General features: G+C 67.6%; 2 protein-coding genes and 1 long non-coding RNA gene across 5 annotated transcripts; all 3 read left to right on the top strand.

Moving 5' to 3' along the window:
- The first annotated feature begins 3608 nt into the window (after window positions 1–3608).
- BTC (betacellulin) lies at window positions 3609–8014 on the top strand. Of its 2 annotated transcripts, XM_075750705.1 has the most exons (6): window positions 3612–3799; window positions 6594–6689; window positions 6983–7100; window positions 7230–7376; window positions 7661–7768; window positions 7910–8014. In XM_075750705.1, exons 1-5 carry the CDS (start codon window positions 3724–3726, stop codon window positions 7764–7766), a joined length of 543 nt encoding a protein of 180 aa, XP_075606820.1. In that variant the 5' UTR covers window positions 3612–3723; the 3' UTR covers window positions 7767–7768; window positions 7910–8014. The 2 variants fall into 2 exon arrangements, with proteins under 2 accessions (XP_075606821.1, XP_075606820.1); XM_075750706.1 differs by lacking the exon at window positions 6594–6689 and having other exon boundaries at window positions 3609–3799.
- Window positions 8015–8532: 518 nt separating this feature from the next.
- LOC142601625 (uncharacterized) lies at window positions 8533–11091 on the top strand. Of its 2 annotated transcripts, XR_012835142.1 has the most exons (5): window positions 8533–8901; window positions 8986–9146; window positions 9480–9583; window positions 9757–10017; window positions 10844–11091. It is a non-coding gene; the product is annotated as an uncharacterized LOC142601625 (long non-coding RNA). The 2 variants fall into 2 exon arrangements; XR_012835141.1 differs by having other exon boundaries at window positions 8533–9146.
- A 3435-nt stretch (window positions 11092–14526) lies between these two features.
- DCTN6 (dynactin subunit 6) lies at window positions 14527–16847 on the top strand. The gene is made up of 7 exons (XM_075750931.1): window positions 14527–14807; window positions 14926–14990; window positions 15089–15194; window positions 15721–15809; window positions 16013–16060; window positions 16329–16471; window positions 16577–16847. The coding sequence occupies exons 1-7, from the start codon at window positions 14785–14787 to the stop codon at window positions 16673–16675; spliced, it is 573 nt and encodes a 190-aa protein (XP_075607046.1). The 5' UTR covers window positions 14527–14784; the 3' UTR covers window positions 16676–16847.
- The last annotated feature ends 1456 nt before the right edge of the window (window positions 16848–18303 follow it).

Genomic DNA, 18303 nt, shown 5'->3' with positions numbered 1-18303 from the left:
GCACACCTTGCCGGGGCATCCTGGCCCGCCGGGGCTGGATGAGGCCGCCCCTGCCTGCCCTCGCTGCTGAGCATCGCCTGCCGCATCCGGGGGGTCCGGGGCCCGTGGGGGAAGACGCCCCGGGTACGTGCATCAAGGGGAGCTGGGCGCAGTGTACGCAGCTCCCAAAATACAGCAGCCGGTGCCCTAAGGGCCCAGCCGGGAGACACCTGCGGCTCAGCGAGAGGTACGAGTGCCCATTTTTTTACCTCCTTCCCTCTAGAAAGCGCTTTGTTGCGGGTGAAATGTTTTCAGGCTGAACTCATCTTCTCCGGCCTTTGGCACGCTTGCTCCAGAAAAGGATGTCATCGAACCCGGGCCGCGGCCGAGCTATCTTTAACTGGGGTTACGCAGCCATCTCTTCTATTGCATTGTGCGGCGTTTTCTCAGGACGGATCCTGGCTCCAGGCCTAAAGCAGCTGGACACAAAATCCAAGTCAGCTGGCGTTTCTGGAGCGGCCGGGATGCCGGCTGCCTTGCTATACGTTGGGTGGCATCAGCACCTCAGCTCTCCTTGAAACCTTCCCTCCGCTTGGGAGGAGGAAAAATAATGCTGTTATCGCTGCAGGGATCTGGTGCCGTGGGAACCGTGTGATCGTTTCCCTGCCGCGGGTCTCCTTCTTTGGACTTTATTTTGCAGAAGGTGCTGGGTGTTTCCATGGGCAGGAGGAGGTTTCCGAGCAGAGGGCAGGGCTGGGCACAGCCACCACTCCCCACCGTGGCGTTGGGTGCGAACCCCGTGCCGGAGCTGGGTGTTGGGGTGCCAAGGGAACCATCCTCAGGCTCCAGCTGCCGTCTTGCTGGTCACCTCCACCTGGTCTCATCAGGATGGCCACATCTGTCTGGTCACCTCTGCCTGGTCACCTCTGCCTGGTCTCACCAGCATGTCCATCTCTGCCTGGTCACCTCTGCATGGCCAAATCTGCTTGATCACCCCTGCTTGGTCTTGTTGGCATGGCCACCTCTGCCTGGACTCATCGGTGTGGTCACCTCAGCAGGGCCACCTCTGCCTGCTCTCATCGGCAAGGCCACCTCTGTCTTCTCGTTGGCAGGGCCGTACCTGCCTGGTGACTGTGGCATGGCCAGCTCTGTCTGGCCACAGCTGGGGTTGACATCTGCCTGGCCACACAGGTGCCTGGGCCTCCCCCAGGTGTATTGGGTTTGCGTGGCAAGGTTTTGGTAGCGGGGGGGCTACAGGGGTGGCTTCTGTGAGAAGCTGCTAGAAGCTTCCCCTGTGTCTGACAGAGCCGATGCCAGCCGGCTCCAAGAGGGACCCGCCGCTGGCCAAGGCTGAGCCCATCAGCGATGGTGGCAGCGCCTCTGGGAGAACAGAGCGAAGAAGGGGGGAAAAACCCACCAAGAGCAGTTTTAGCCAGAGAGAGGAGTGAGAAGATGTGAGAAACTCTGCAGACACCCAGGTCAGTGCAGGAGGAGGGGCAGGAGGTGCTCCAGGCGCCGGAGCAGAGATCCCCCTGCAGCCCATGGAGGAGGATGATGATGGAGCAGGCTGTCCCCCTGCAGCCCGTGGAGGGAGGATGAGGGGGTGCGGAGATTCCACCTGCAGCCCGTGGAGGACCCCACGCTGGAGCAGGTGGAGGCACCTGAAGGAGGCTGTGACCCCGTGGAGGCCCCACACTGGAGCAGTGGGTGAAGGACTGTCTCCCGTGAGAGGGACCCCACGCTGGAGCAGGGGAACGATGAGAGGAGTCCTCCCCCCGAGGATGAAGAAGCAGCAGAAACACCGTGTGCTGAACTGACCGTAACCCCCATTCCCCGTCCCCCTGTGCCGCTGGGGGGGAGGGAGAGAAATGGGGAGTGAAGTTGGGTTTGGGGGGGAGGGAGGGGTGGGGGGACGGGGCCTGAGATTTGGGGTTATTGCTCATTACTCGACTCCGATTTGCTCGGTAATAAATTGAATTAATTTTCCCCAAGTCAGGTCTGGTTTGCCCATGACGGTCCTTGGTGAGTGCTCTCTCCCCGCCCTTCTCCCGACCCACCAGCTTTCCGTTATATTTTCTCTCCTCTGCCCAGCCGAGGAGGGGAACGACAGAGCGGCTCCGGGGGGGGCACCCGCTGTCCAGGCGGGGTCACCCCACCACGGCACGGCAGGCGTGCTGCTCAGGGTGACAGTGAGAGCGGAGGACACGTGCCCTGCCAGAGGGCCCTGCTGGGAGACACCTTCCTCCAGCCCTTCCCATTCCTGCTGGAGAAGAGAAACCGTTGCCTCTGGGGACATCCGCCTTGGGCCTCCAGCTCTTTAAAAAAAAAAAAAAAATCTCTTTTTCCTCCCCAGTTTTATCCAGCTATGAAGGATGCCGAAGGGAGACCGTTTTCTTTAGGTGGGCACCAGAATTGTTGCTGCCTGCTCCCTGCCTTTGCCCGCCCCACCGGGATGAAGCCGGCTTCTCTCGGGTGGCCCCGTCCCACCTCCAGGCTCCAGCCGCCGGTTTCCCTGGTCTTGCCCAAGTCCTCGCTGTCCCCGTCGGAGCTTTGCAACGTTTCTCCGGCGGTTTAGCGCACCCCGCCTGCTTTCGGGGAGCCGGGCCTGGGCTCTCTCCCGCTCCGCCGGCTGGGAGCCGGGGTGGCCGTGAGCCGAGGGGCCGGTGACACCGGCGTGCCGGAGCTTGCGGCTGGGTTTGGTTTTTTTTTTTTTTTTGGCTGGCTGGGGGCCACGGGAGCTCGCTCACCCCGTGGCCGGTGGCCAAATGGCATGGCTGGGTGGCTGCCAGCACTTGCATTAATAGCTGCCAGCTTGCGGTTTGAGGTCACCCGTACTTTCCAGTCTTTCATTTCCCGCCTTCCCCCCCCCCTCCCCAACATTTCATGCCTGTAACGACACCGAGCGGGCAGCAGCCCTGCCACCCCTCCCTGCCTGCGCTCCTCTCTGCCGGGCAAAGCTCTTTTTGCTTTCCTTGGGGCCAGGACAGCATCAGCGCATGGCATCGCATCCCTACCGAACGTCCCCAGCTGCCAGGAGGGGACGTACCAGCGTCCTGGGGGGACACCTCCTCCTCAGGACATTGCTCGGGGGACCAGAAACATCCTCCCAGGCACCCCAAAGCAAAAAAAAAAAAAAAAAAAAAAAAAAAAAAAGAAACCCAAGGCCGGCGTGCAGAAGGCTTGTGCCAAGGCACAGCCCCTCGCAAAATAATTTGTAGCTGCCGTCATCCCCTGCCAAGGGCTTTGGGAGGGTGTTTTATTAGTAGGTCGCTATGAATAAATGTCCCTGTTCAGAACAGGCCAGGGATAAGCAGCTCTGGGGAGGCGAGGCTGGGCTGCGGCCGCACGCCCTCCCTGCCTTTGGGGAGGGGTGGTGGGACGGGGGGTCCCTCTCGCTCCCCCAGTCCCCAGGGATGCTGGGGTGAGGCATGTATCTGCTCGACACCTCCTGTGTTCGCTGCTCCGGGCAGGCGGGGGCCAGGCGTGGCTAATGCGTGGGTGGGACACGCGTGGGGCTACACGCGTGGAAGCGGGGGGGGGGGGGTTCACCCCCGGCCGGCCAAGGGATGCCTCCGGCGGGGTGGGAGCCGGGCAGCTGGAGGAGGAGGAGGAGGAGGAGGAGGAGGAGGAGGAGGAGGGCGGTGGTGCCGGCAGCGGCCGCCCCCGTCCCGCCGCGGCCCGCCCCGCCGCAGCGGCCGGGCACCGGGCACCGGGCAGGCGGAGGCGGCGGCGGCGGCTGCGCGCATGGAGGCGGCGGAGGCGGCCCCGGCCCCGGGCGGCGGCCCCGGTACCCTGCTGCTCTGCCTGGCCCTCGCCTCCGGTAAGCACGGGGCACCCGAGGCGGCGCGGCTCGACACCGGGGTCCCCCTGCCCCGCCGCGGTCCCGGTCCCGGGCTGCCCCTGCCCGGCTGGATGGACCCCGGGGCCGGCCGGGTGCTCCCCCCAGTCCCGGCCCGGTGCCATCCCCCCCCCCGGCCCGGCCCGGCCCGGCCCCGTCCCGTCCTCTCTCTGTCCCAGCCCGGTCCCATCCCGGAGCTGCCCGGTCCCACGCGGGTGATCCTCCACCTGCTTCCCGGTCCCGTCCCGCTGCTCCCCCGTGTCTGTCCCGGTGCTACCCCATCCCGTCCCGCTGCTCCCCCGGTCCCATCCTGCCCATCCCCTGTATCCTTCCCCCCGTCCCGGTGCTGCCCCTGTCCCATCCCAGTACTCGCCGTGCCCACCCTGGGGTTTCTCCAGTCCCATCCCAGTGACTCCCTGTGTCCCCCCCCCCCGAGCGATCCCATCGCGGTCCTTCCGCCATGCCCAGCCTGGTGTCCCTGTGCTCCCCCATGCTTCCCCGCACCCATCCCAGTTGTCCCCCGCGTGCCCCCAGGTCCCGTCCGGGTACTCCCCACCGGCCCGGCCCAGCGCTCCCCCATGCCCGAGCCGGCTTGGCTCCGAACCCCTGAATGCCTTGGGGCCAGCACGGGGCTGGGGTGTCCTGGCCTGACCCTGGAGTGGGGCTGGGATGCTCTTACCGCCTGTTGATGGGCTCCTGGTTGCCCAAATAATTGTGTTTCACCATCCTTGACAGCACAGGGGATGGGGGATGCGGGGAGGCGGGGGGGGAAGGCAGCAGCTATCCGACAAGCGCGTGAGTGTCCCCACGTTAGCTCCTAAGTGTGCGGGAACGGGCAAAGCCAGCCTCAGGGTTGGCAGGAGATAACCACAGGTAGGGTTGAACAGCACCGGGGCTCGGCGATCCCCCCCCAGCCCAGCAGAGAGTGTCAGCCCCCCCCCGGGGTTTCGGGGGAGCCTTCCCCTCCGCCGGGAGCAGTTTGGGTTTGGCCCTTTGGCAGGGCTCAGCAAAACCTGCCAAACCTGTGCTGGCAGGAGGAAATCAGGGGTGGCAGACCTGTTTTGGGGCTGGGGTGCCCGTCGGACCAAGGCAATGCCCTGGGTGGTTGCTCTCCCGCAGTTCAGGCTTTCCCAGGGGAGCGCGGGGGGTGTTACGGCAAAATAATCCGGTGTTTGGGATGCTTTCCTGGGTTATCTCCGGCTGCTCAGGAAAGGGTGCAGCCTCAGATAGCAGAGCCAGGCTCTCCGTGCATCAAAGAGATGAGGTTGGTTGCACCCACGGCTCCTGGGTGCTGAGATCTGGGTGTCAGGGGACACACACCCCCCCACACACACACCCCCCCCGGGTGTCGCTGGGGCGGTCCTCGCCGAGGGGCTGCCAGCCTGGAGGATGCCAAAGCTCTGCATCTGGTTGCAATAAGGGTGGGGATCTCATCTTGGTGGGGATCTTTCCGTGCTGAGCTGCGAACTCGGTCACCGGGGGTGAAGTCAGCCTCCCTCCCTGCACCGCCACGTGCCCCCGCCGCCCGGAGCTGGTTCCCGGAGGGGGCAGCCGCCCCATGGCTCATCCCTTGGCTCCCGTTGGGCAGCTCCCACCCCGCTGCCCGGGCCGGATCAGGCGGTGGGATCCGTTCCCTCTCCGCCGGGCACTGTCAGCCAGGGAGGGGATGCTCGCCGGGAGGGAAGCCCCCGCAGAGGCTCGGCCCCGGCTTCCTTGCAGCTCTGTTCCCCAAAGCACGTCCTTAGCACGGCGGTGGCTATATATAGCCAGGAGGGAAGCGTGCGCTGGGAACATCTCTGCCGTGGGACGGGGGGGATGCCGGAGGCTGGCGGGGTGCCGAAGGGCCGGATGGATAAAGGGGTACGGGGAGGGACAAGGCTGCCCGGGCTCGGCTGCCCAAACCGCCCCCCTCACGGAGGCTGCGACGTGGCCGAGCTGCGAAGGGCACCCACTCGGGATGGAAACACCCCTCACCTCGACATGCCAACCCCGCGGGAGACACCCAGCACCCTGCCCCGTCAGGCGGGACCTGTCCCCGCACCCCTGGGTGCCACTGCAGCAGGGTGAAGCCCTCAGGAGGGCCGGGCTGGGAGCAAGGCCGTGCTGAGTCAGTGCTGGTATGCCAGCGATCCGGTTACGGCCACCGTGACGCGCCGGGGCTGAGCCGGCCCTCGGCTTCGTCCCATAGCCACGGCGAGCACGGTCGCCCCTCTCCTGGCTCGGTTTGTGCCGGGCGTCCCACGCACCGGTGCAGCAGCGAGCGATGTTGCGACGGGAATTTAGCACTTGCACGCTGGAAACAGCTGGGCTTTGGTGGGCGCCGAATCGCAGCTCTGCCGTCGCCTCTATCCCACGGCCGGTGCGTTTTTCAACGCCTGCTGAAACCCAGGCTCTTCAAAAAAAGGGCAGTGCGGCGAGTCGGACCTCCCTGGGGATCCCTCCCTCCATCCTTCCCGGGGAAAGGGGCTGCTGGCTGCCTGCAGGCAGGTCTGCGCCCCCCAAAACCCGCCCCGCTGGCTCCCGGACCCCTCGTGCGGGGGCGTTGGTGGGTGGAGGAGGTAGGCAGGGACCGACTTGCCCTTCTCCTCGCCCCTGGGGAAAAGTTGATGCTGCCAGGGAAGCGGGTGGCGGGGGGGGCCGTGGGCGCAGCTGCGGAGCCCTTTGCCGGTCCCCTCCCTTGCAGCAAGGGCCGGGAGAGCGGCTGTGGTGGGGCGGCGGTGGTGATGCCGGGGTTTTGGCCGGGCTCCCCCTCTGAGCCGCCTCCGCTGCGTTTCAGGCTTGGCGTTTTTCAGTTGCGTGGGCGCTGACGCCAACGTCACCGCCGGCCACGGCGCGGAGGGGCTCGCCTGCGGCACGGCCGAGACCTGCACGGGTAAGGCGGCAGCGTCGGCACGAGGGTGCTCGGGGGAGCCAACGGCGTTGGGTGGGTGCGGGGGAGAGGGTCAGGATGGAGGGCAGGCGGGGTGTTTTGTCTAGCTTAGCCGCACGGCATCCGCCGGGCTGGGAAGCGGCCAGGGCCGGCACGCCACGGCCAAGGACACGCGTCCCGGCGGCTCTTTGCAGCTGGCCAGGCTCGGCCCTGCCGTGGGGACGGCCCAGCTCCGGGATGCTCCCTGTAACCCCCGGGGTGTGGGGGGGGCATTTCTTTGTCCTTGTCACCCCCAGGGAACACGACGCAGCTGAGGCGGCACGGTCACTTCTCCAGGTGCCCCGAGGAGTACAAGCACTACTGCGTCAAAGGGAGATGCCGCTTCCTCGTGGCCGAGAAGGCTCCAGCTTGCGTGTAAGCACGTGGCGGCACGGCGGGGCGGGAAGAGGGGGGGAAGCCGTGCCCATCCTCCTCGGGCACGCAGGAGGAAGGGGGCACGGGTGCCACGGCGGTTTTTCGGACTCCCCCTGTGCCGCGGGGCAGGTGCGAGCGAGGCTACACGGGGGCTCGCTGCGAGAGGGTGGACATCTTCTACCTGCGAGGCGACCGGGGCCAGATCGTGGTCATCTCCTTGATCGCCGCCATCGTCTCCCTCATCATCCTCATCGTCTGCGCCTGCCTCTGCAGTCAGTACGTGGCGGGAAGGGGCAGCCCCGGATCGGGAGCGTATCCTGCCCGCCTCCGCCAGCTTGGGGCGCGTTGAATTCGGGCTGCCCTGTGCAGGGGGACGCGGCCTCGGAGGGTGCTGGGAGGTGGACGGGGCATCGCTTTGGGGCCATCGATCGCCACGTGCGATCCCGTCCAGAGCTTCTGCAAGGTGAAAGCAGAGGGAGGAGGAGGAGGAGGAGGAGCGTCACTGCAATGTCTCATTCTGCTTCTATTTTTGTTGGTTTAATTCCTACCCCTCCCTCAAGCCACTGTCGGAAGCAGCGTAGGAAGAGAAAGGCAGAAGAGATGGAGACGTTAAACAAGAATTTGCCTTCCAAAAGTGAGGACGTGCTGGAGACGGGCATTGCGTGAAGGTGCGTGGGACCGGGGTGGGGGGTGGGTGGCCGAGCCTGGGGTGACGGGGGGGACCCCGTGTTGGGGTGGGGGGGGTGTATGATGGGAGACCTCTCGTTGGGGACGGCCGCTGAGGCCGAAGACCTCGCGTCTCTCTGCAGGAGCTCCAGGTACCTGCAGGCGGGTCCCGGACGGCGGCACCGGCTGGCTCGATGGGCGAGGGCTAAAACCTACAACGGCTTGAATAAAGGGGTGACGGAAAGATGGCCACGTGTCGCCACGGTCCTTACGGGCCCCTCTCGCCACCAGCCCCCACCGGCGGGGTGGGGGGGTCAGGCCCAGCCATGGCGCTGCGCTCCCCAAATCCCCCCCCCCCCCAAACACCCCCAGCCCATCCTGCACCAGCGGCATTTTTCCCGCCATTTTGCCTGTCCCTCAGATGCGGGGGCCCGGCCTTTCCCCCGCTGCCGTTTCCCCCCCCCCTCCCGCCCAATCCCAGCCCTCGCCGGACGATCGGGGCACGGACACTTCTCCCCGGTACCGGGAAGCTGCGGTGCCGCCCTGAGGCCACCGGGGGGGCGCTTCGCCCCGCCGTGCACCTCCGCGTCCGCCAGGGGGCGCCGCCGTGCGGGACAGGTGCGCGGCTGCTCCCCCCCCCCCCCCCGAGGCTTCAAAACCCACTGGCGGCCGCCAGGGGGCGCCGCAGCGGCGGGAACGGCCGGAAGAAGCGCGTGAGGCGGCGGGCGGCGGCGGCGGTTCCCGGAGGTTCCCGGCGGCTCCCGGGGCTGTGGCCGGCGGGGGCTCTGCCGGGCCCGGGGGGCCGTCTGCGGGCAGCTCAGGGGCCGTGTCGGGGCGGCTGACCCGCCATGGCTGCTCCCGGTGCCTCCCGTCGCGTCACCCCGCCCGGGGCTCAACGGATACCGGCGTCCCCGGGCGTGCTCCGGGCTGCGACCGGGATGAAGGTGCCGCTAAGCTGAGCACCGGCTGCAGGTGCGCCGGGCCCAGGTGTCTCGTCTCCCCGGGGCTCCTCCGGCCGCGGTTCTCACGGTCCCGCCGCGGGGCGGCCGCGGCCGGCGGGTGGGAACCGGGGGCGACGCCGTCTCCCCGCGCTGGCGGGCTCCGGTGCGGGGGCGGGGGCACCGGCCGCTGCCCGGTAGGTGCTGCCTGGAGCTCAGGTCCGAGCCTTGCCCGCAGGCACCTGCCGGGGCGGCGGGGCGAGCCCTGTCTCTCGCCGCAGGCACCGGGTGCTGCCCCCGTCTCCTCCCGGGGCCGGACCCCCCGGCTCTCGGCGGGGAGCTCAGGCCGGGACCCACGGGGGACCGTGGGCAGACGCCGGCTGGTTGCGGCACCCCGGGTTCCCCAGCGTTAGGAGCTGCCCTGCCTGCCCCGGCAGCCACGGTGAGCGCTCCGTTTCCCTCTCCCCTGCTGCGGGACCCCCCGGGGGTGCCCGGCCGGGGCTGGTGACTGTCCCGGGGGGGTTCGGCACCGACCCCCCGGGGTCCCCTCTCGGGGGGCAGCGGCTGCAGCTCGGCCTGCGGGGCTGGGGGTCCCCAGCAGCCCCCGCTTTCCACCACGGCATCAGCCCCTGCTCGAACCGTGACCTGGCGACCGGCCGCGGGGGCTCCGCACGCCGCATCTCCCCCCCGGTACCCGGGGGAGATGGGGGGCCCGGGGGTCTCCCGAGGCGGCCGGTGACCCCTCCTGCCGCCGGGTTCCCTCCTCCTGGTGCAGGCACCCGTTTTTTTCTCCCCAGCTCTTTTCCAGAATGGCCGACGGCAGGACAGGCCCCTGCGGGCTGGCGCTGGCTCTGCCGGATCTGGGGAGAGCTGGGACTGGTGAGTGTGGGAGCTGCTGCTGGGGGAACTGGTTTCCACTGGGGTTCAGCCCTTCGGCCCTGCCCGGCATCATCCTCGCGGGGGGATGGATGCCCGAGGGCCGGAGCTGGCAGCTCAGGGTGGCTCTGGGCCCTGCACAAAGCCCTGTTTTGACCGAAACCCTTCTTTTTCAGCTCAAAACGTGCTGCGGTTGGAGCAGAGGCCGCTTCCGGGACCCGCACCAGCTCCTGCAGCCCCGGTGGTGAAGCCGGCCTGGCCAGGGAGCAGCGATGGCCGTCCCGGTGCTGCCGGTCCCTGGGAGGCGTTGGCGGCACCGGGGATGCCGCGTGGCCGTGCTGACGTGGGGGAAGGCTCATCCCTGTGCCCGGGTGAGGAGCACGGCCCCGAGGCAGCGAGCGCCGAGGGACACCGGCGGGGAGGACGTGCCCGGTGAGGTGAGAGCCCCGAGGCGGCAGCCAAGCGGGACGGTGGGACGGTGGGACTCGGCTCCCACAGCCGGTGGGGGGGCTGGGGAGGGCGGGTGCCGTACCCCGGCAGGGCTGTCTGCGGGGCCCTTGGGGGGAAGGAGGGGTCCCAGCACCCGTGGGTCACCGTGGGGCCTGCGCCTGCCAGGGGGGTTGGTTCCCCCCGTGGCCGTCGGCTGTTTGTGGGTGTGCGGGGGCCCTGGGGGACCCCACAGTTCCCATCCCCGTGGCCCACCCTGAGCCGGGGCTGTGTGTTTGGGGGGACGGGAGCGGGCGCTGTCGGGGTGCGGCTCGACCCGTGGGGCTGCACGGCCCCAGGTCGGGTGTTCGGGCCCCCGGGGGGGTTTGGTTGGTTGTTCCGGTTGTTGGTTCGGGCTCCTGGTTGTTTCTGGGCCAGCTCCCGGCCAGCTCCGGGGCGGTTGCGGTACCAGTTGGTTTCTGCTCTGGTTTCGGGTCCAGCTCAGTTGTGGCTCCAGCTGATGTGCAGCTTCACGTGGATTGTTTGTGGTCCAGCTTGTTTATGGCTCCAGCTCGTTGTTTCTGCCCCTGTTTGTTTCCGGTTGAGCTCCTGGCCGGCTCAGGTTCAGTTTTGGCTGCAGTCTGTTTGCATGTCCAGCTCGTGGACAGCTCCAGTTCAGTTTTGGCTCCCTTTTCTTTCTGTACCAGTTGGTTTCTGCTCTGGTTTCGGGTCCAGCTCGTTTGTGGCTCCAGTTCACTTGCAGCTTCACCTTGATGGTTTCTGTCCCAGCTGGTTTATGGCTCCAGCTCATTCTTTCTGCCCCTGTTTGTTTTTCAGGTCCAGCTCCTGGCCGGCTCCAGTTCAGTTTTGGTTCCAGCTCATCTCCTCTCCAGGGCAGTTGGTCTCCAGCTCCGTTTGGTGCCTCAGCTCCTCTCCAGCTGCTTCCCAGTTCCAGGGTGCCTGTGCCTCCAGCTCCTGCCCAGTACAGCTCGGGCTTGTTCCAGCGCTCCTGGCTTGTGGCCAGGCCGTAAATCAATCACTGTCACCTCTCGGATATGAATATGACCTGTCATCGCTGTACGCGCGTTGAGGGCGGGGGGGTCGTGGTGTTGATGATGTGTGTACCTCGAATAAAGAGTGGGACGAAAGCGGAGAGTGTGCAAAGTGCCTTTTCGCCCAGAGACTATCTCAGACGTTTCATTCGGCCTGGTGCATGCCAGCCTCCCTGGCTTTGGGGACCAACGCGAGCAGACCCCCACCTCCGGCGGGGGCCCACGCACCCTGCCCACCCCCTCCCAGAGCCCGGCGCCCTCCCGCCTCCCCCCACCCGCGGCCACGGCCCCCCCAGCCCCCCTCCGGCCCCCAGCCCCGAGCCCAGAACCGGCCGACGGGGGCTCCGTTCCTGGGCCCGAAGGCGCGGGACTCGCTCTCTGCCCCGGCCCCAGGGCCGCGGGGCCCGGGCTCGGCTCTCGGCGCTGCCAAACGGAACGGCCGAGCCCCGGCCCCGGGAGCTGGGCTCCGGGCCCCCGACCCACCCCCCGGCCCCGCGTGTGATGTCGGGACGGGCCCGGGAGCCCCGGCGGTGTCGGGCGGTGCTTGGGAACTGGCCGGGGGGACCCGCCGAGCGGGCCCGGCCCCGGGGGAGCGCGGCCGAGCGCGGGGGACGAGGGGGGGCGCCGGGCTCCGGCCCTCCGGGCTTTATTCCCCGGCGCCCCGACGGCTCCTCCTCCGCCGAGCCACCCGCAGCCACCCGCCCGCCCGCCGCCCCGACACCCCCCCCCGAACCCGGGGCCGCGGCCCCCAGCGGTACCGCGGCCCCTTCGGTCCCCGCCGGCCGCTCCGGGCCGAGCCCCCCCGCGCCTCACCTGGGCCCCGCCGGGGGAGCCCGGCCCGGCCGCTGCCGCCCCGGGACGGCGGGCGGCGCCCCCGGCAGAGAACGAGCAAATGGGGGGGGACGGCGGCCGCGGGGGCTCAAATCTGCTCGGCCCCGCCCCGCGCACGCGCCCCGCCACCCGCCCACTCGCCCCGCGCACCTGGGCCGGACGCCGCGCAGGCGCCCTGCGGCCCCGCCCGCTCCCACCTGGCGCAGGCCCCGCCCCGCGCAGGCGCCCTGCGGCCCCGCCCCTCGCACTGGCACAGGCCCCGCCCCTCGCACCTGTGCCCGCGGCCCCGCCTACTCACCCCGCCCCTCGCACCTGTGCTCGGCCCCGCCCCGCGCAGGCGCCGCGCCACGCCTCCCGACACGCCTCGCGCCCGCTCCGCCTCTTCCGCCCGCCAGAACCGCGCCGGAACCGAGTATGGCGGACGCGGCTCGTGGGGCTCCGGTCTGTGCCGGCGCCTTCTCCTGCGGTTGTGTCGAGCCCGGGGGCGGTGAGGGTGGGTCGAGACCGGTGCCGGGTCTCGCGGGCGCGCGGAGCCGGCGGGGGGTTCTCGGCCGATGTCCGGTTCTTCCCGGCCCGGTGGGACGCGAGTCCCGGGGCTCTCTCCCGGCCCGTGGAGCCAGAGAGTCGTGGCAGCGCCGGGACTGGGCCCGGGCTATCCGGAGCCCCCGTCCCGGTGCCGTGCTCCGGGCCCGAGACGGGAGCTGCCCCGGGCGGGGAGCGGGAACCGGCGGCCCAAGTCCCGCTGTACCTCCCCGCTCCTACCGGCGGCTCCGGGCAGGCTCCCGGGTCGGTGTCACTCCACGGGTGCCGGCGGCTCTGCGCGGACACCGAATAAAGGCTGAAAGAACCGCCGGCTGTCCGCGCACCGTCTGACCGGCCCCGAGCCCCTGAGCACCGCCCCGGGAACGGCCCGGGCAGGGGAAGGGGCGTCTCGGCTCCCACACAGGGGCCCCGTGAGCCTCAGCACCGCAAGGCCGAGGGGCTAGGCCCAGCAAGGCGGGGCTTAGGCTCTGTTTGAACCCCTGGGTCCGTGCCCCAGCAACGCAGGACCTGGGCGCTGCTTTTCGCACAGCACAGCGGGCCGTGGCAGGGCCCCAAGCCCGGGGTCGAGCCCCCAGCCAACCACACGAGTGACTCGGTGCCCATTTCGCAGCCCCACAATGCAGGGCTTAGTCTCTCTTTTCATGCCCTTGAGCTGCCCTCGTGAGCCCGGTTTCACACTCCACAAACGCAGGACTTAGTCTCCGTTCCAGAGACCCCAAGTCGCCTGAAGGACCCTGGTTGGAAGCCCCCCAACGCAGGACTTAATCTCTGTGTGGGGGTGCTCAGCCTCTCCCCACCATGTGCCTGTTTCTGACCAGCAAACCCCACGGCTTGCCCTCGCCTTTCCTCACATCCAGTGAGCATGGGGCTTGCTTCTCCGAGTCTGAAAAACACAGGACTTTTGGTCTCAGTTTCAGGTGCTGAATGCGTTGGTTTCTGTGTCCGCGCCCCCAAAACGCAGGACTTAGTCTCCATTTTCCAGCCCCCACACCCACCCATTCAGCTTTTTGTTGTTTTTTTTTTTTCCTCAAGGCCAACAAATGCAGAACCTGGGCCCTGAAAACGGGGGACTTAAGTCTCTGGGCTTGAGCCTCTGAATGAGTTTTCAAGTCCCAAAAATGCAGGACTTGGCTTGTCTTCCATTTTTAAGCCCTGGGCACACAGACTTGGTGGGTTTGAGCCCCCCCTCCCAGCCGGGTGAGCCTGGCTGTGAGCTGCCAAACCCCTCGGCTCTGCCCCTGCTCCCCAACCCCAGGGGTTACTTTCCCTTTGGAGCCCCCGGAGCTTGTTCTCCCTCTCACCAGCTCCTGCTGCGGGAAAACCCGGTCCCGGGTCTGGGCCCCGAGCCGGGGGTCACGTCTCCCCGCACCCGCTGCTGAGCCCCACAACCCGCCCAAGGCTCCCAGTCCCTGGACCCCTTTGAGCTGAACCCCGAACCCCCCCGGCCCCGCGTGTGGTGTGGCCGACGGGCTGGGGAACCCCGCCGATGTCGGGAGGTGCTTGGGAACTAACCGGGGAGACACACGGACCGGGCCCGGCCCCGGCTGACCGCAGGCAGCCCCGCCGAGGACGGGGGACGCCGGGCTCCGGCTCTCCAGGCTTTATTCCCCGGCGCCCCGCGACTCTGCCCGCTCCTCCACGGAGCCACCGGCAGCACGGCCGCTGCTCCTCGTCCCGTCCCCGCGGCAACTGCCCCACCGGGGGCCGCCCCTCGGCCTTCGGGATGGAGCAGCCCCGCTCTCTGGCACAGCCCGGCCCGAACTCGCCCGCAGAGGCCGCACCGCTCCTCCCCGTTCTCAGCCTTGTTCCCGTCCCGGCCCCTCCAGCCGATCCCTCCTCCTCACCTGGGGCGGGCGAGCGGGCGGGTGGACACCGGGGCCGGGCCAGGCCCCCGCTGCCCGCAGAGCCGCAGCCCCCGCCCGGGCTCCCGGCCCCGCACCGCCCGACCGCCCGCCCTGAGGGAGAAGGCGGAAAAAGAAGATGGCGGCCGGCAGGGGTCAAAAACTCCCGAGGCCCCGCCCCGCGCAGGCGCTCTGTGGCCCCGCCCCGCCCGAGGGGAGGGGGCTCGGCGGGGGTGGGTCCTGCGGGCAGGGCGGGGCGTGCTCAGCGCCCGCAGGGTCCTATCGCCCGCCCGCCCGCTCCCGGCAGTACCGGGCCCGCTGCGGACAAACGCCGTGTGCCTGTGACTCGCGGGGCCGTGGGACGCGCCTCCCACGGGGGATCCCCGCGACGAGAAGAACTCGAGGCCGAGGTACACGGCCCCAAGCCCCGCGGCTCCTCACCCCGCCGTTCGGCCCAGCCCCGGCCCTCTCCTCCCGGCACCGCGCAGACGCCGCCGGCGGCATCGCTGTCATGGCGGAGAAGGGGCAGAAGAGGTGAGTCCCGGCTTCCACGCACACACACACACCCACCCACCCACCCACCCCGCTCCCCGCACACACCGCGCCGCCTTCTCCCTCCCGCCCCCTGACAGACCCCCGTCCCTTCCCGCAGCGTGAAGATCGCGCCGGGGGCCGTGGTGTGCGTGGAGAGCGAGATCCGCGGGGACGTGACCATCGGTAAGGGCCCCCTCGCCCCTTCTCCTCCCCGTTCCCCGCCGGGTGCTGTCGCGGGCCCCCCGGGGGGGGTGACACCGTCCCTCCGCGTCCCTCGGCAGGGCCCCGCACCGTGATCCACCCCAAAGCCAGGATCATCGCCGAAGCGGGACCCATCGTCATCGGGGAAGGCAACCTGATCGAGGAGCAGGCCCTCATCATCAACGGGTCAGTCCCGGGGCCCGACGGCTCTGCCTGGGGTGTGGGGTGGGTGTGTGGGGGGGTCCTTCCCCAGTCCCCCCGTGTGAGGGCAGCCCGCCCCCGCTGAGCCTCCCCGGGGCGCCCCACGGCAGGGTCGGGGGGTTCGGAGCCACCCCACCGCCGCTCCCCGGGTCAGTCGCGGGAGCTTGTGCTCGCAGCTCTTCCCAGAGCGGGGCGTTAGCTTCCAGACCTCTGGGGAGGTAGAATTCGTTAAAATAACCCTAAACTCCTGTGCTGTGTGGCACTAGGGAAGAAGTCTTCCCTCCGTGAATCGTTCTCCCGCTGACAGAGAAGGAGAAGGATCCTCATCCCGGGAACGAGGGACCCCGTGCAGGAGCAGACTCACAGCCCCCGCTCGCTGGGATGGGATGGGATGGGATGGGATGGGATGGGATGGGATACCCCCAACTTCAGCCTCTCGGCAAACCGAGCTGCCAAACAGGACAGCGTCTGGGTGATCTCAACGTTTGAAATCCGTTCTTCCGTCTTGCAGATATCCAGAAAATATTACGCCAGAAACCGAAGAGGTAGAGCCCAAACCGATGGTCATTGGCACCAACAATGTTTTCGAAGTCGGGTGCTGTATCCTTGCTGCGCGGTGAGACAGACCCTCTGATACGCCGCGCTTTCGACCGGTACAAGGGGGAGCGCGTGCGGGCTCTGTCGGGGTTTACACAGCCCGGGGCTGTTTAAGGTGCAGGATCTGGGTTTGAAAATGACGTCAGGGTTTACCTTTTGAAATAAAAGCACAACATTTTACAGTTGTCTTTAACACAGCCCCGTAGATTCCCAAGCGATGAAGGTGGGAGATAACAACGTCATCGAATCCAAAGGTGGGTCTCGGCTTATTATCTTGGCCCTTGTGAGATTTTGCTCTTGGCGGGCGCTGGGAACAGCGAAGGGTTACGTGGTGGTGTCTTGCTGTAGCTGAGGCCACACTGCAGCTTGTCACAAAGCCGTGATTTTCACCCAGAACCCACGCGTGTCACCGCCTTGGTGGGAGCTGGCTCCGAGCAGCTTGTGGTGTCGCCGTTTGGTGGCGCGGGGCTGACGGGTGCTGCGGGCACGACTCTCACCGGGATGCTCCTCTCTCTCTGGCAGCGTTTGTCGGCAGGAACGTGATCCTGACGAGCGGCTGCATCATCGGGGCCTGCTGTAACATCAACACCTACGAGGTCATCCCCGAAAACACCGTCATCTACGGGGCCGACTGCCTCCGCCGTGTCCAGACCGAGCGGCCGCAGGTGAGTGTGACGGACGGGGAGGGGGGGACAACACACACACACGCCGTCACCCTCCCCTCCCTCGCGGTGGGGACGCTGCCTGACCTCCCTTGCCTCTGTTTCCAGCCCCAGACGCTGCAGCTGGATTTCCTGATGAAGATCTTGCCGAACTACCATCACCTAAAGAAGACCATGAAGGCCACGTCCACTCCTGTCAAGAGCTGAGTGAAGGGAAAAAACAAACAAAAAAAAGCTTTGCTTATTTGCGTCCTGTATTTATATTCCGCTGAGCATCTCGGACCGGCTGTGGATCTGTCGTCTCTGGGGCGCTGACTCCATTGTACGTGCTTTCTTTTGGGAATAAAACGCCACCCGCCTTCCTGTCGGGGGGACTGCAGTCCTGTTGTCCTTTCTGGGCCGGGTAATGGCGCAGGGGTGCTGTACCCTGCTCCTGCAGGCACTGACCTCCCTCGGGCCCAGCCCGGCCTCCCCGCTCCTTCCCCACCTTGCCGGCAGAGGGGGAGAGCGGGGGAGAGCCGGGCTCCTCGGATGGAGGGGTGTCCTGACCGCGCACCCCCAGATCCACCCGGATCGTGGGGCGGGAGAGGCTCCAGGGCCGGGGCAACCCTCTTGGCTTCACCCCCAGGGCGGCCTCCTGCTCGGGTTCCCCTCCCTGAGGGTCCGGAGCTGGAGCTCCTCCGCTCGTCGGCCGTTCTCCTGGGGAGCTTCGGACACGTCCGCGCTTCCCAGCCGGCCCCCGAGATTTCCCCAGGGATGTTGTGTGTGACTTCCCTTTCTGTCCCGGCTCAGCACAGCCTGGTGTTTTGCCTCGGCACGGGAGGAAATGGATGCTGGAGCAGAAATTCCTGTAGGAAAGAGAGGGAGAGAGGAGGGAGAGCATCAGCCACGGCCCGCAGAGGAACCCCGAGTACCAGCCGGGCTGCAGGATGTGGGCTTTGATTTGGGACCGGGGGTTTCAGGCGGGACCAGCCAAGGCACAAACACGACGCGGTGCCCACCGAGCCGACGGGATTTCCTCCCTGAGTTGAGTTGCAGGGATACCAAAAATAAAAACCCACCTTTTTTTTTTTTTTTTTTTTTAATTTTTTTGGCTCTGCAATTCCAACCCAGCCGCTGGGAAACTGCGGCTTTTCCCCAAAGCCGACTCCAAACAAGGGCTGTGACTATTGTCCCGGCCGCCGTCGCCTCTCCGGCCCACCCCAGCAGCTTTTTGCGGAGGTGCCCACAGAGGGGGAAAACAATGGGACACGAAACGCGTCCCTCCTCTCCAGCTTCTCCCCCTGCCGAAAGATAAGGCAACGTTTTGCTGGGAATTTACCCCAAAAGCAGGGGGGCTCCAGCAGATTTGGGTCCCTGGATCGGTCCCCGTGCTTTAGATGCCCTCTTGGGGCCACCTGCCCTCATAGCCGGCCGCTTCCCGCTCCAAATCCGGCTGGCACGGCTTGTCTCCATCTCCCTCCCAGCACGAGAGGTTCTGCTCTGTAAATCGCCGCCGCGGGGCGGCTGGAAACCCTCTGCTCTAAGTCGGCGGCAGGGCTGAATCCATCTGGGCAGCCGGCAGGACGCGCAGGCAGCAGCCCGCAGACCTGGTTTGGCCGCCGAGTCGTGGAAAGGCGAGCCGTGACCTTTCACGCCTGTTCGGTACAAGCCCTCTGCCATCGGCAGGATGTCCTCGGCGTCACCTCCGGTCCCCGCGTATTGTGTGCGGGCAGCATCTGCTCTGGACGCGGCCGCTGGTCAAACGCTTTTCGCCCCGATGGTCTCCGTCACGGTGCTCCGGAGCCGAGTGTAGCCCTGCGGGACCACAGCCCCATCCGTGGGGACGCGGCAGG

This window comes from Balearica regulorum, chromosome 4 (assembly GCF_011004875.1).
Source record: "Balearica regulorum gibbericeps isolate bBalReg1 chromosome 4, bBalReg1.pri, whole genome shotgun sequence".
Classification (NCBI taxonomy): domain Eukaryota; kingdom Metazoa; phylum Chordata; class Aves; order Gruiformes; family Gruidae; genus Balearica; species Balearica regulorum.
The sequence above is the reverse complement of the archived record's forward strand: the minus strand, read 5'-3'. Positions and strand labels throughout refer to the sequence as shown.

Bases quoted from the DNA above. Each gene is read 5' to 3' on its own strand.
- DCTN6 (XM_075750931.1), top strand. From the start codon at position 14,785: ATGGCGGAGAAGGGGCAGAAGAG. The intron at 15,195-15,720 runs GTCAGTCCCGGG...TCCGTCTTGCAG, and splicing joins CAGGCCCTCATCATCAACGG to ATATCCAGAAAATATTACGC. The intron at 16,472-16,576 runs GTGAGTGTGACG...CTCTGTTTCCAG, and splicing joins TCCAGACCGAGCGGCCGCAG to CCCCAGACGCTGCAGCTGGA.
- BTC (XM_075750705.1), top strand. From the start codon at position 3,724: ATGGAGGCGGCGGAGGCGGCCCCGGCCCCGGGCGGCGGCCCCGGTACC. The intron at 3,800-6,593 runs GTAAGCACGGGG...GCTGCGTTTCAG, and splicing joins CTGCCTGGCCCTCGCCTCCG to GCTTGGCGTTTTTCAGTTGC. The intron at 7,377-7,660 runs GTACGTGGCGGG...CCCTCCCTCAAG, and splicing joins TGCGCCTGCCTCTGCAGTCA to CCACTGTCGGAAGCAGCGTA.